At 42.3% G+C, this 13,032-nt stretch overlaps 1 protein-coding gene across 1 annotated transcript in view; it reads right to left on the bottom strand.

Moving 5' to 3' along the window:
• The window catches only part of LOC139420174 (bone morphogenetic protein 7-like), a 55,715-nt gene extending 52,888 nt beyond the window's left edge, over window positions 1–2,827 (bottom strand). Inside the window, exon 1 of the mRNA XM_071169956.1 lies at window positions 1,930–2,827. Coding sequence (XP_071026057.1) covers window positions 1,930–2,335 — 406 coding nt within the window. The 5' untranslated portion in view covers window positions 2,336–2,827. The remainder of the gene's footprint in view (window positions 1–1,929) is intronic.
• Between the last annotated feature and the right edge of the window lie 10,205 nt (window positions 2,828–13,032).

Genomic DNA, 13,032 nt, shown 5'->3' with positions numbered 1-13,032 from the left:
GCCTCTCCATTGGGCCTCCTCTCCATTGGGCCTCCTCTCCATTGGGCCTCCTCTCCATTGGGCCGCCTCTCAATGTATGGAAAGTAATTTTTTTTCTTTAAATAAATTTTACCCCTTTTTCTCCCCAATTTCGTGGTATCCAATTGTTTTTAGTAGCTACTATCTTGTCTCATCGCTACAACTCCCGTACGGGCTCGGGAGAGACAAAGGTTGAAAGTCCGACACACAACCCAACCAAGCCGCACTGCTTCTTAACACAGCGCGCATCCAACCCGGAAGCCAGCCGCACCAATGTGTCGGAGGAAACACCGTGCACCTGGCAACCTTGGTTAGCGCGCACTGCGCCCGGCCCGCCACAGAAGTCGCTGGACATCCCTACCGGCCAACCCCTCCCTAACCCGGGCGACGCTAGGCCAATTGTGCGTCGCCCTACGGACCTCCCGGTCGCGGCCGGTTACGACAGAGCCTGGGCGAGAACCCAGAGTCTCTGATGGCACAGCTGGCGCTGCAGTACAGCGCCCTTAACCACTGCGCCACCCGGGAGGCCGGAAAGTATTTTTTTTAATCAAAAGGGACGCTGTCAAGAAATGACTGAATTCAAATGGATTTACCCAATGGCCAATGCCAAATATAGCCATACATAAATACCAGTGTGCTGGTTGTTGATTCTTGTATTTATACTGAACAAAAATATAAACACAACATGTAAAGTGTTGGTCCCATGTTTCATGAGCTGAAATAAAAGATCACATAAATGTTCCATACGCACAAAAGGCTTCATTCTCTCAAATGATGTGCACAAATTTGATTACATCCCTGTTAGTGTGCATTTTTCATTTGCCAAGAAAATCCATCCACCTGACAGGTGTGGCATATCATTAAGCTGATTAAACACCATGATCATTATACAGTTGTACCTTGTGCTGGGGACAATAAAAGGACACTCTAAAATGCACCGTTTTGTCACACAACACAATGCCACAGATGTCTCAAGTTTTCAGGGAGCATGAAATTGGCATGTTGACTGCAGGAATGTCCACCAGAGCTGTTGCCAGATAATTGAATATTTGGCAGTACATCCAGCCGGCCTCACAACCGCAGACCAGGTGTAACCACGCCAGCCCAGGACCTCCACATCCGGCTTCTTCACCTTGAGGGATGATCTGAGACCAGCCACCTGGACAGTTGATGAAGCTGTGGAGTATTTCTGTCTGTAATAAAGCACTTTTGTGGGGGAAAACTCATTCTGACTGGCAGGGCCTGGCTCCCAAGTGGGTGGGTCTATGCCCTCTCAGGCCCACACATGGCTGCGCCCCTGACCAGTCATGTGAAATCCATATATTAGGGCATAATGAATTTATTTCAATTGACTGATTTCCTTATATGAACTTTAACTCATTAAAATCGTTGAAATTGTTGCATGTTCTGTTTATATTTTTGTTCAGTATAGTTTGCTATGGATACGTTTTAAATTTTTATCCCTCCGACATTTCACAACAGGCTTCATTCAGCATTTGGACTAAATGAACCAATTTATCCCTGTGCATAAATTATCATTGAGCGTAAAGTCCATAGGCAACACGGTATTAAAAAAAACATTTAATCGTTTTAGTGTTTTACCACTGAAGAGGACTGAGAAGCGTTCAGAGGAAAACATTCCGTGGTTCGTGAGAGCGCGCGCAATTGTGCACGCATCGACGGCCCAATACAGGCTCATCCGAACACCTGTAATTCACACGTAGTCTGCAAATATACTACAGGATGTCGATCTATTGTTGAACCAGTGGAGAAGCATAATGTTCGCGAAACTGCTTTTTACGATCATATGTGTCCGAATATTACATGATTTGCTCCCTATTATCTCCAAATTGAGTTCAATTACTATAAAGTTAAATAAAGTACATTTGTAACGATAACTGTATAGCTTACCCAGATTGACAAAGCTCATCACCATGTCGGCGTCATTTAGGAAGGCATTCTCCTGATGTTTTGCTAAACGGGGACCTTGGGTGGTGTACAAGGACTGGTACTGTTCCAACATGCCCTCCACTTCGTTTTTCTCCTCGCTGGATATCGTATTGTAAAGATCCAGCATGAAGAGCGGAGCGGAGTTGTACTTTCCATGTGACAGATGCGGTCTGGGTCTGTGTGGAAGTCCAAGGATGGAGAGGATCTCCTTCTGCATCTCTCTCTTTTCGTGTGTCCGCAACCGCCGGTGAATGAAACTCGGGTGCACCTCGTTGTTCCCATCGAATAAATAATTGCTACCTGCAATAAGGAACATGCAATATGCGCTCCACCACAACCCCACAAAGGCAAACCAACAGCTTGTCATTGTATGTCCAGTTTGTAGTCAGATTGTCTCTGACCTGCCGTTTCAATAATATCCTATGTCCAATATATTGTTAGTCTTCAAATGCGCTCCTTGTTCTCACTGAAAGAAGCTTAAGTAGCTCCTTTAAAAGTAATAGAAAATCATTTACGCATTATGCAATAGTATCCAATAAAAAATGTTTTTGTAAAATTGGTACGCCTATTCATTATTTCTGGTTCTGAAAAGTCTCCATCAAGTTGACAGCCGGGCTGGCTGTAAATGTACTTCTGAGCGCTTCGGGAAGTCCAAATCAGACCCAGTCAAAAGTCAACGTTATATTCCAAGTTTTCTGGTAAAATAATAAAAACTACTCTGAAAGAAACCATTTTACTTTAGTGTGTGTATTTAACTCTTAAATAAAAATATTTTCCAAAGTTGCGTAGAAGAAATGACCCCTTAACTTGAAGTTTCCTAAATTCCGCCGGTTGAGCTGTGTATCTGCCGCGTGTGTGTGACAGTTGTTCTGGGTAACGGGCATAAGCAGGTAGTAAAGCGCGTGCGTGTGGCCACTGTACACGCCCAGTTAGTGCGCACAGAGGCAGAGGAGAGGTGGGGCTTTGGAGACAATTATATCATCATAAAGTTGATGACATATTGATTTATATGTAGAAAGTGCCCATCAAAAGCTGTACATATTTTCATACTTAAAAATACTTCAATTCATATTTATGACCATTTTCCAGCACGGGTATAGTAGCAATAGCCTATGCACCAAATGTAAAACTATCTCTGCCAAAAAATTGTGATCTATAGTATTCGATTAGGCTAGACAGGTCATAACAGTCCATTTCTAAAGTTGTTAAAAGGTTTTAGCCACTTAAAGGTCCCCTAGGATTTTCTTTAGGGAACTCAAGTCCGTTTGGAAATAATATCATCTTGGTTATGCACGACCCCTGACGATGAAATGAAAAACAGCAACATCTCAGACACGTTACGTTATTACTCTATACCATCCGTATTATTATTATATTTAGGCCTTTAAGCAAATTAAATCATATTGTGATCCAAGTTTGCTTAATGACCCCGTCAACAGACATACTTCAATACCACACGATGCTCAAAATAACACTATGATAATAACACTATGATAATAACACTATATTCCTATGAATTTATATTGCACCAGACCATTTTTTAAATATATATATATATAAACACGCACAACTGGTTGTCTGGATCCTGGATGCTGATTGGACGAGCAGAGTTAATATAAGCCTAGCATTTAGTTTGGTACATAGGGGTTAATATAAGCATTTAGTTTAAGCCTAGCATTTAGTTTGGTACAGCGGGGGTTAATATAAGTCTAGCATTTCGTTTGGTACAGCGAGGGTTAATATAAGCCTAGCATTTCGTTTGGTACAGCTAGGGTTAATATAAGCCTAGCATTTCGTTTGGTACAGCGAGGGTTAATATAAGCCTAGCATTTCGTTTGGTACAGCGAGGGTTAATATAAGCCTAGCATTTCGTTTGGTACAGCGAGGGTTAATATAAGCCTAGCTGTTTGCCTGCCTGACCTCGGAAACAATGTTTCACTTTTGAATTTCGATCTTTAGAACCATAGAGTGAACGGTGCCCAGAATACTTTTTCTGAGCTAGTCGAAATCACACATCAATGTCATTATCATGGACATATCCAAGTATACTGAACAAAAATATAAACCCAACATGCAACAATTTCAAAGATTTTATGAGTTACACACACACATATAAGGTAATCATTAAATAAATAAAATAGGCCCTAATCTATGGATTTCACATGACTGGGAATACAGATACGCATTTGTTGGTCACAGAAACCTTTAAAAATAAAAGTAGGGGCGTGGATCAGAAAACCAGTCAGTATCTGGTGTGACCACCGTTTTGCCTCATGCAGCACAACATCTCCTTCACATAGAGTTGATCAGGCTGTTGATTGTGGCCTGTGGAATGTTGTCCCACTCTTCTTCAATGGCTGTGAGAAGTTGCTGGATATTGGCGGGAACTGGAACACACTGCCATACACGTTGATCCAGAGCAACCCAAACATGCTCAATGGGTGACACGTCTGCTGAGTATGTAGGCCATAGAAGAACTGGAACATTTCCAGCTTCCAGGAATTGTGTACAGATCCTTGCGTCATGGGGCTGTGCATTATCATGCTGAAACATGAGGTGATGGCAGCTGATGAAGGGCACAGTATCTCTGTGCATTCAAATTGCCATAGATAAAATTCAATTGTGTTCGTTGTCCGTAGCTTATGCCTGCCCGTACCAAAACATTCCTGTGACTGTGTTGTGTGACAAAACTGCAGATTTTAGAGTGGCCTTTTATTGTCCCCCAGCACAAGGTGCACCTGTGTAATGATCATGCTGTTTAATCAGCTTCTTGATATGCCACACCTGTCAGGTGAATGGATTATCTGGGTGTATGGAACGTTTCTGGGATCTTTTATTTCAGCTCATTAAAAACACTTTACTTGTTGTGTTATTTATGTTCAGTGTAAATGCCAGTCGAAAAAATGAAAACGCAAATGCAGCTAGTGTACGGTCTGTCCAGGTTCAATGTTTGACGTGACTGAGTTAGCTGAAGTTGGCTAGCTAGCTAGTGACAAGTACGTTATCCAGCCTGCATAGCAACCATTTTGTTTAGAACGGAAGACCAGTCCTTTTGCATAGCAACTATTCAAAAACAATTAACAACTGGGTGGCTTCTGTAGCAACCTGACCAAAATAACTTAGAACCTTTTTTTTGCCCGGGCTAGATCTTCAGGTGGAATAATGAAATTGTATGTATTGACTTATCAAAATAAAGTTTAAATTAAAATATGTAATTAATTGTTACGTAAATATGTTGGTAACAGTTTTATAAAAGGAATTAGGTACACAAGGCAGTATCATGAATACAGTCATGGGTAAATGGGTTGACTGGCCCTCTGCTATTACATCAGGCTGAACAACACCCCTTACCTGTCACTGAATTCATGATACAGTATTTCCTTTTGTGCCTTATTGCTTAAACGCAAACTCTGTCATTCATTTGCATTATGTAACTGAGCACCATGTCAACTTAATACAATTATACAAGATACCCTTCTACAAATGACAAAACATGCAAGGACAAGTTATCAACTCAAATCCCAGACTCAACAGTCATAAGATCAGGTATTGTCTTGGAGTACTACTATTTTAGGGTGTGGGGTGCTCACTAATGTTTACCCTGCCTTTGGAGAGGGAACCCGAAGATAGAGACCCCCCCCCCCCTTGCATGTTGTGTCTTTCTGTGTGCCCATATCCCTCTGATAGGAATGCAGGGTGTCCTTATCCCTGTGATAGGAAGGCAGGCTGTCCTTATCTCTCTGCAGACTATCTTATCTGTTGGAAGCTTGAAGAGCGAAGCAGAATCAAAGCCTCGGATCCTACCTCCCCTACCCCCTTCTCTTCCTCCTTCCCAACCTCGTCCGCTGGCTGCTGTCCAGACGAAATAGAGGAAGGAGATTCCACACAACTGTCTATAGGACCAGGAGGAAGAGACGAGACAGACAGAAAGATAGACAGCGGGGAAAAGTAAAAGAGGTCTGGCTACAGTTGAAGTCGGAAGTTTACAAACACTTAGGTTGAGTCATTAAAACTATTTTTTCAACCACTCCACAAATGTATAGTTTTGGCAAGTCTGTTAGACATCTACTTTGTGCATGACACAAGTCATTTTTTCAACAATTGTTTACAGACAGATTATTTCATTTATAATTCACTGTATCACAATTCCAGTGGGTCAGAAGTTTACATACACTATGTTGACTTTGCCTTTAAACAGCTTGGAAAATTCAAGAAAATAATGTAATGGCTTTAGAAACTTCTGATAGCAAAATTGACATAATTTGAGTCAATTGGAGGTGTAACAGTGGATGTATTTCAAGGCCTTCCTTCAAACTCAGTGCCTCTTTGCTTGACATCATGGGAAAATCAAAGGAGATCAGCCAAGACCTAAGAAAAAAAATTGTAGACCTCCACAAGTCTGGTTCATCCTTGGGAGCAATTTCCAAACGCCTGAAGGTACCACGTTCATCTGTACAAACAATAGTACACAAGTATAAACACCATGGGGACCACACAGCCGTCATACTGCTCAGGAAGGAGACGCATTCGGTCTCCTAGAGATGAACGTACTTTGGGTCGAAAAATGCAAATCAATCCCAGAACAGCAGCAAAGGACCTTGTGAAGATGCTGGAGAAAACAGGTACAAAAGTGTCTATATCCACAGTAAAACAAGTCCTATATCGACGTAACCTGAAAGGCCATTCAGCAAGGAAGAAACCACTGCTCCAAAACCGCCATAAAAAAGCCAAACTACGGTTTGCAACTGCACATGGGGACAGACAAAGATCATACTTTTTGGAGAAATGTCCTCTTGTCTGATGAAACAAAAATAGAACTGTTTGGCCATAATGACCATCATCATGTTTGAAGGAAAAATGGGGACGCTTGCAAGCAGAGGAACACCATCCCAACCATGAAGCACGGGGGTGGCAGCATCATGTTGTGGGGGTGTTTTGCTGTGAATATAATGAAGCAACATCTCAAGACATCACTCAGGAAGTTAAAGCTTGGTCACAAATGGGTCTTCCAAATGGACAATGACCCCAAGCATTCTTCCAAAGTTGTGGCAAAATGGCTTAAGGACAACAAAGTCAAGGTATTGGAGTGGACATCACAAAACCCGGACCTCAATCCCATTGAAAATGTGTGGGCAGAACTGAAAAAGCTTGTGTGAGCAAGGAGGCCTTACAAACCTGACTCAGTTACACCAGCTCTGTCAGGAGGAATGGGCCAAAATTCACCCAAATTATTGTGGGAAGCTTGTGGAAGACTACCCAAAATGTTTGACCCAACTTTAACAATTTAAAGGCAATGCTACCAAATACTAATTGAGTGTATGTAAACTTCTGACCCACTGGGAATGTGATGAAACAAATAAAAGCTGAAATGAATCATTCACTCTACTATTATTCTGACATTTCACATTCTTAAAATAAAGTGGTGATCCTAACTGACCTAAAACATGGAATTTTTACTAGGATTAAATGTCAGAAATTGTGAAAAACTGAGTTGAAATGTATTTGTCTAAGGTGTATGTAAACTTCAGACTTCAACTGTATAGACTGGTACCTGCTCTGCTTTCCTTCGCTCTTAGAGATCACTCCATCTCTCTCTTCAACTCGTCTGATTCAACTCGTCATTCGTCTGATTCAACTCGTCTGTAACTTGTCTGCAGCCTTGTAGAATGACCTTTTGGAAAAGTAAGTATGAAAAAGGAAGTATATAATTAATTGTAAACCTTGTTGCATCGTGCATAAGAACAGCTCCCGAGTGGCGCAGCAGTCTAAGGCACTGCATCTCAGTGCTAGAGGCGTCATAACAGACCCTGGTTTGATTCCAGGCTGTATCACAACCGGCTGTGATTGGGAGTCCCATAGGGAAGCACACTATTGGCCCAGCATCGTCCGGGTTTGGCCTGGGTAGGCTGTCATTGTAAATAAGAATTTGTTCCTAACTGACTTGCCTAGTTAAATGAAAACACATCCCTTCGCTGTGGTATATTGGCCTCACCCCCTCAGGCCTTGTTGCTTAAATAAGCCTTTAACCAAGAACCATTTGGCAATGAAGAAATAACTTTATTTACAAGTAAAAAATATAACAGGATGACACAAATAATACACTGTTCTAGAGCAGCAGTTTCAATATGAACTTTATTAAATAATTGTAATAGACAATTAGTTTCTGGCTATTGACAATTATTCAACCTAAAACGTCCACGTCGAGGGGTATAGAAACTGAACAGGAACTAACCGTGTGTGTGTGTGTGTGTGTGTGTGTGTGTGTGTGTGTGTGTGTGTGTGTGTGTGTATTGGCCATGGGTGAGGAGGCAGAGGAAAGGCACGCTAAACAGGGGTTGTGTCCTGTTACCATGATGTCTAGACAGAGCCTCTCCACACACGCACACACACACACAATGTACAGTATGTGAGCATTGTAAAGAAACAGATTAATTCAAAGGCAAATAAGCACACATAGACAGAGAGAGACACACACAGACAGAGAGAGACACACACAGACAGAGAGAGACACACACAGACAGAGAGAGACACACACAGACAGAGAGAGAGACACACACAGACAGAGAGAGAGACACACAGACAGAGAGAGAGACACACAGACAGAGAGAGACACACCCAGACAGAGAGAGACACACCCAGACAGAGAGAGACACACCCAGACAGAGAGACACACACCCAGACAGAGAGACACACACCCAGACAGAGAGACACACACACCCAGACAGAGAGACACACACACCCAGACAGAGAGAAACACACACACCCAGACAGAGAGAGACACACCCAGACAGAGAGAGACACACACAGACAGAGAGAGACACACACACAGACAGAGAGAGACACACACACAGACAGAGAGAGACACACACAGACAGAGACACACACACAGACAGAGAGAGACACACACAGGATATACAGTATACTGTATCTGTCCAGTAAGTTTCAATCATCTCATTAGCATAGTTCAGTTGTAGCTACTGCTGTCTATCCTCCCTTCCTCCTGCACTGCCTGCCTCTCTGTGCCTCAGTCAAGCCGCTTCGTTCACGTGGCCACATGAAAGCACTGGACCACATCCAAATCTCCTATGGAAACCTGTGTGGCTGATGTAAGACTTTGATGCCCAAGTGCCCCCTTCTCTCTATGAGCTATCTCTAACCAGTGATCAGCCTCGGAGTCCAATTAGCCGGACTTGGCTGTGGGAATGACTTCCCACAAGACTTACAGTAACTTAACCTTCTAATGTCTTTTGAGAAATTTTAACAGAGAGAGCACATGGAAAGGCTTTTTCATGTGGATGTAGGAGTTGACACAGAAAACGCAATTTGGGAAATGACACAGTACATAGTCCAATTCAACTATCGTTCCTCACTTCATTTGATGAATTAGTTATTGGAAAGGTTTGACCCAACCAATGGAATGGCATACAGATCTGATAACCCTGATTAAAATGGCTCGCATAAATCTGCCTCATCTAACAGCCATTTCAGTGAAACAGATGAGGTTTCAAAATGCACTGAAGAACTTACAGACAAAAACTAAGGGAGGGCTTTACCTCGGCCACCCAGTACCACTCTGTCAGCCAATCCAAAGGCCTCCTGTGACCCAATGGGGCGTCCAGTCAGAATCAGGTCCAGAGTCTGGGACAGACCAATGAGACGTGGGAGCCGGACTCTAACCCCCATCAATCATGGGGACGCCTGAGGAGACAAGGGAATCATACATGAATGACATCATACTGAGGAGGAATGTCTGCACGCATTAACACTTGTCTCCTCAAATCCTCCCAGTCAAAGATTCTGCTTGACCACCCATTATTAAGAGCATGAGTCTAACATATTTTCATAAACTGAAATCATACTCTACCTCTGGGTTTTCGGGAAACACCGTAGTTCTATTCCTAATCCACACTACATTATCGACTCCTCCAAATAAATCACGTTTGAATATATTGAATACCAACGTTAATACATCTGCAACCAATCGAGAGGCCTAGGGTCTGACAGTCAGCACATATGACAGCCTGACAGAAGACAGCTCTTTGGGAGGAAGCTCTTTGTCAGCGAACACATCTCTCCCTGTCTCCACCGGTCAGGTCTGGTCTGGCGAACATATTACAATGACAGAGTTCTGTCAATAGCCTCAGGTAATGAAATGAGACATAAATATATTAAAAATGTTTTTTATTTTACAAAGGCATCACAATAATAAAATCACATTACAGACAGCTTTTTAAGTCCGTTTATTAGATATTCTTGAGCAGGGTGGCCAGTTTTAGGATTGAGCAATTCCACCTCAAATACTAATGGGAAGTCCCTATATCGACACACACACACACACACCACACACACACCACACACACACACCACACACACACCACACACACACCACACACACACACACACACACACAACCCCCTAGCTTCCCTCAGGGCTGGAGGCTAGATTAGATTGCGGTGCAGAGAGCCTCTTCAGCCCATGTCCAGCTCTATCTGGACAGATTGGAGAGAGAAAGAGAGAGATGATCCATGCAGGTTGGGCCAGAATGTCTTTAGTACTGTTGGCACAGTGCTATCAGTCGCCCGGAAGGGTCATCTTATCCAGCACCCGTCTCAAAGCCTGCTGATTCTCTCCCTGTCTCAAACGAGTCCTGTTTGCATGAACACACCAGCCCATCCTTTGTTCCCGTTTGAATGGAAGCTGGTGTGTTGGGCAATACAACGTCTCCTTAAAAATAGTCTCAAACAAAAAGAACACTTTGGAGGTTTGACTGGGAAGATCTAAAACTGGAAAAGGCCATGTTCACTTCATTTCTCATCTATTCCAAGAAGATCATTCCATTTTCCATAGAGCCACACCCAGTTTTAGCTGGGGTTGTCTGAGTCAGCAGAGTCTATCGTCCAATAATAGACATACAGTTGAAGTCGGAAGTTTACATACACCTTAGCCAAATACATTTAAACTCAGTTTTTCACAATTCCTGACATTGAATTCTAGTAAAAAATTCCATGTCTTAGGTCAGTTAGGATCACCATTTTATTTTAAGAATGTGAAATGTCAGAATAATAGTAGAGAGAATTATTTATTTCAGCTTTTATTTGTTTCATCACATTCCTCCTGAAAGAGCTGGTGTAACTGAGTCAGGTTTGTAGGCCTTGCTCGCACAAGCTTCTTCAGTTCTGCCCACACATTTTCAATGGGATTGAGGTCAGGGCTTTGTGATGTCCACTCCAATACCTTGACTTTGTTGTCCTTAAGCCATTTTGCCACAACTTTGGAAGTATGCTTGTGGTCATTGTCCATTTGGAAGACCCATTTGCGACCAAGCTTTAACTTCCTGACTGATGTCTTGAGATGTTGCTTCAATATATCCATATCATTTTCCTACCTCATGATGCCTTTTATTTTGTGAAGTGCACTTGTCCCTCTTGCAGCAAAGCACCCTCACAACATGATGCTGCCACCCCCGTGCTTCACGGTTGGGATGGTGTTCTTCGGCTTGCAAGCCTCCCCCTTTTTCCTCCAAACACAACGATGGTCATTATGGCTAAACAGTTCTAATTTTGTTTCATCAGACCAGAGGACAATTCTCCAAAAAGTCCCCATGTGCAGTTGCAAAGCGTAGTCTGGCTTTTTTATGGTGGTTTTGGAGCAGTGGCTTCCTCCTTACTGAGCGGCCTTTCAGGTTATGTCGATATAAAGGACTTATTTTACTGTGGATATAGATACTTTTGTACCTGTTTCCTCCAGCATCTTCACATGGTCCTTTGCTGTTTTTCTGGGATTGAGTTGCATTTTTCGCACCAAAGTACGTTCATCTCTAGGAGACAGAGCGCATCTCCTTCCTGAGCGGTATGGCGGCTGCGTGGTCCCATGGTGTTTATACTTGCGTACTATTGTTTGTATAGATGAACGTGGTACCTTGAGGCGTTTGGAAATTGCGCCCAAGGATGAACCAGACTTGTGGAGGTCTACAATTGTTTTCTGAGGTCTTGGCTGATTTCTTTTGATTTTCCCATGATGTCAAGCAAAGAGGCACTGGGTTTGAAGGTAGGCCTTGAAATACACAGGTACACCTCCAATTGACTCAAATGCAAACTACCTGCCCTCCAGGACACCTACACCACCCAATGTCACAGAAAGGCCATAAAGATCATCAAGGACAACAACCACCCGAGCCACTGCCTGTTCACCCCGCTATCATCCAGAAGGCAAGGTCAGTACAGGTGCATCAAAGCTGGGACCGAGAGACTGAAAAACAGCTTCTATCTCAAGGCCATCAGACTGTTAAACAGCCACCACTAACATTGAGTGGCTGCTGCCAACACACTGACTCAACTCCAGCCACTTTAATAATGGGAATTGATGGGAAATGATGTAAAATATATCACTAGCCACTTTAAACAATGCTACCTATTATAATGTTTACATACCCTACATTATTCATCTCATATGTATATGTATATACTGTACTCTATATCATCTACTGCATCTTTATGTAATACATGTATCACTAGCCACTTTAACTATGCCACTTTGTTTACATACTCATCTCATATGTATATACTGTACTCAATACCATCTACTGTATCTTGCCTATGCCGCTCTGTACCATCACTCATTCATATATCTTTATGTACATATTATTTATCCCCTTACACTTGTGTCTATAAGGTAGTAGTTTTGGAATTGTTAGCTAGATTACTTGTTGGTTATTACTGCATTGTCGGAACTAGAAGCACAAGCATTTCGCTACACTCGCATTAACATCTGCTAACCATGTGTATGTGACAAATAAAATTTGATTTTATTTGATTTGAAATTATGTCAATTTTCCTATCAGAAGCTTCTAAAGCCATGCTATAATTTTCTGGAATTTTCCAAGCTGTTTAAAGGCTTGTTTAAAGTCAACTTAGTGTATGTAAACTTATGACCCACTGGAATTATGGTACAGTTAATTATAAGTTAATTAATCTGTCTGTAAACAATTGTTGGAAAAATTACTTGTGTCATGCACAAAGTAGATGTCCTAATCGACTTGCCAAAACTATAGTTTGTTAACAAGAA

The sequence above is a fragment of the Oncorhynchus clarkii genome, chromosome 11 (genome assembly GCF_045791955.1).
Source record: "Oncorhynchus clarkii lewisi isolate Uvic-CL-2024 chromosome 11, UVic_Ocla_1.0, whole genome shotgun sequence".
Taxonomy (NCBI): domain Eukaryota; kingdom Metazoa; phylum Chordata; class Actinopteri; order Salmoniformes; family Salmonidae; genus Oncorhynchus; species Oncorhynchus clarkii.
The sequence above is the reverse complement of the archived record's forward strand: the minus strand, read 5'-3'. Positions and strand labels throughout refer to the sequence as shown.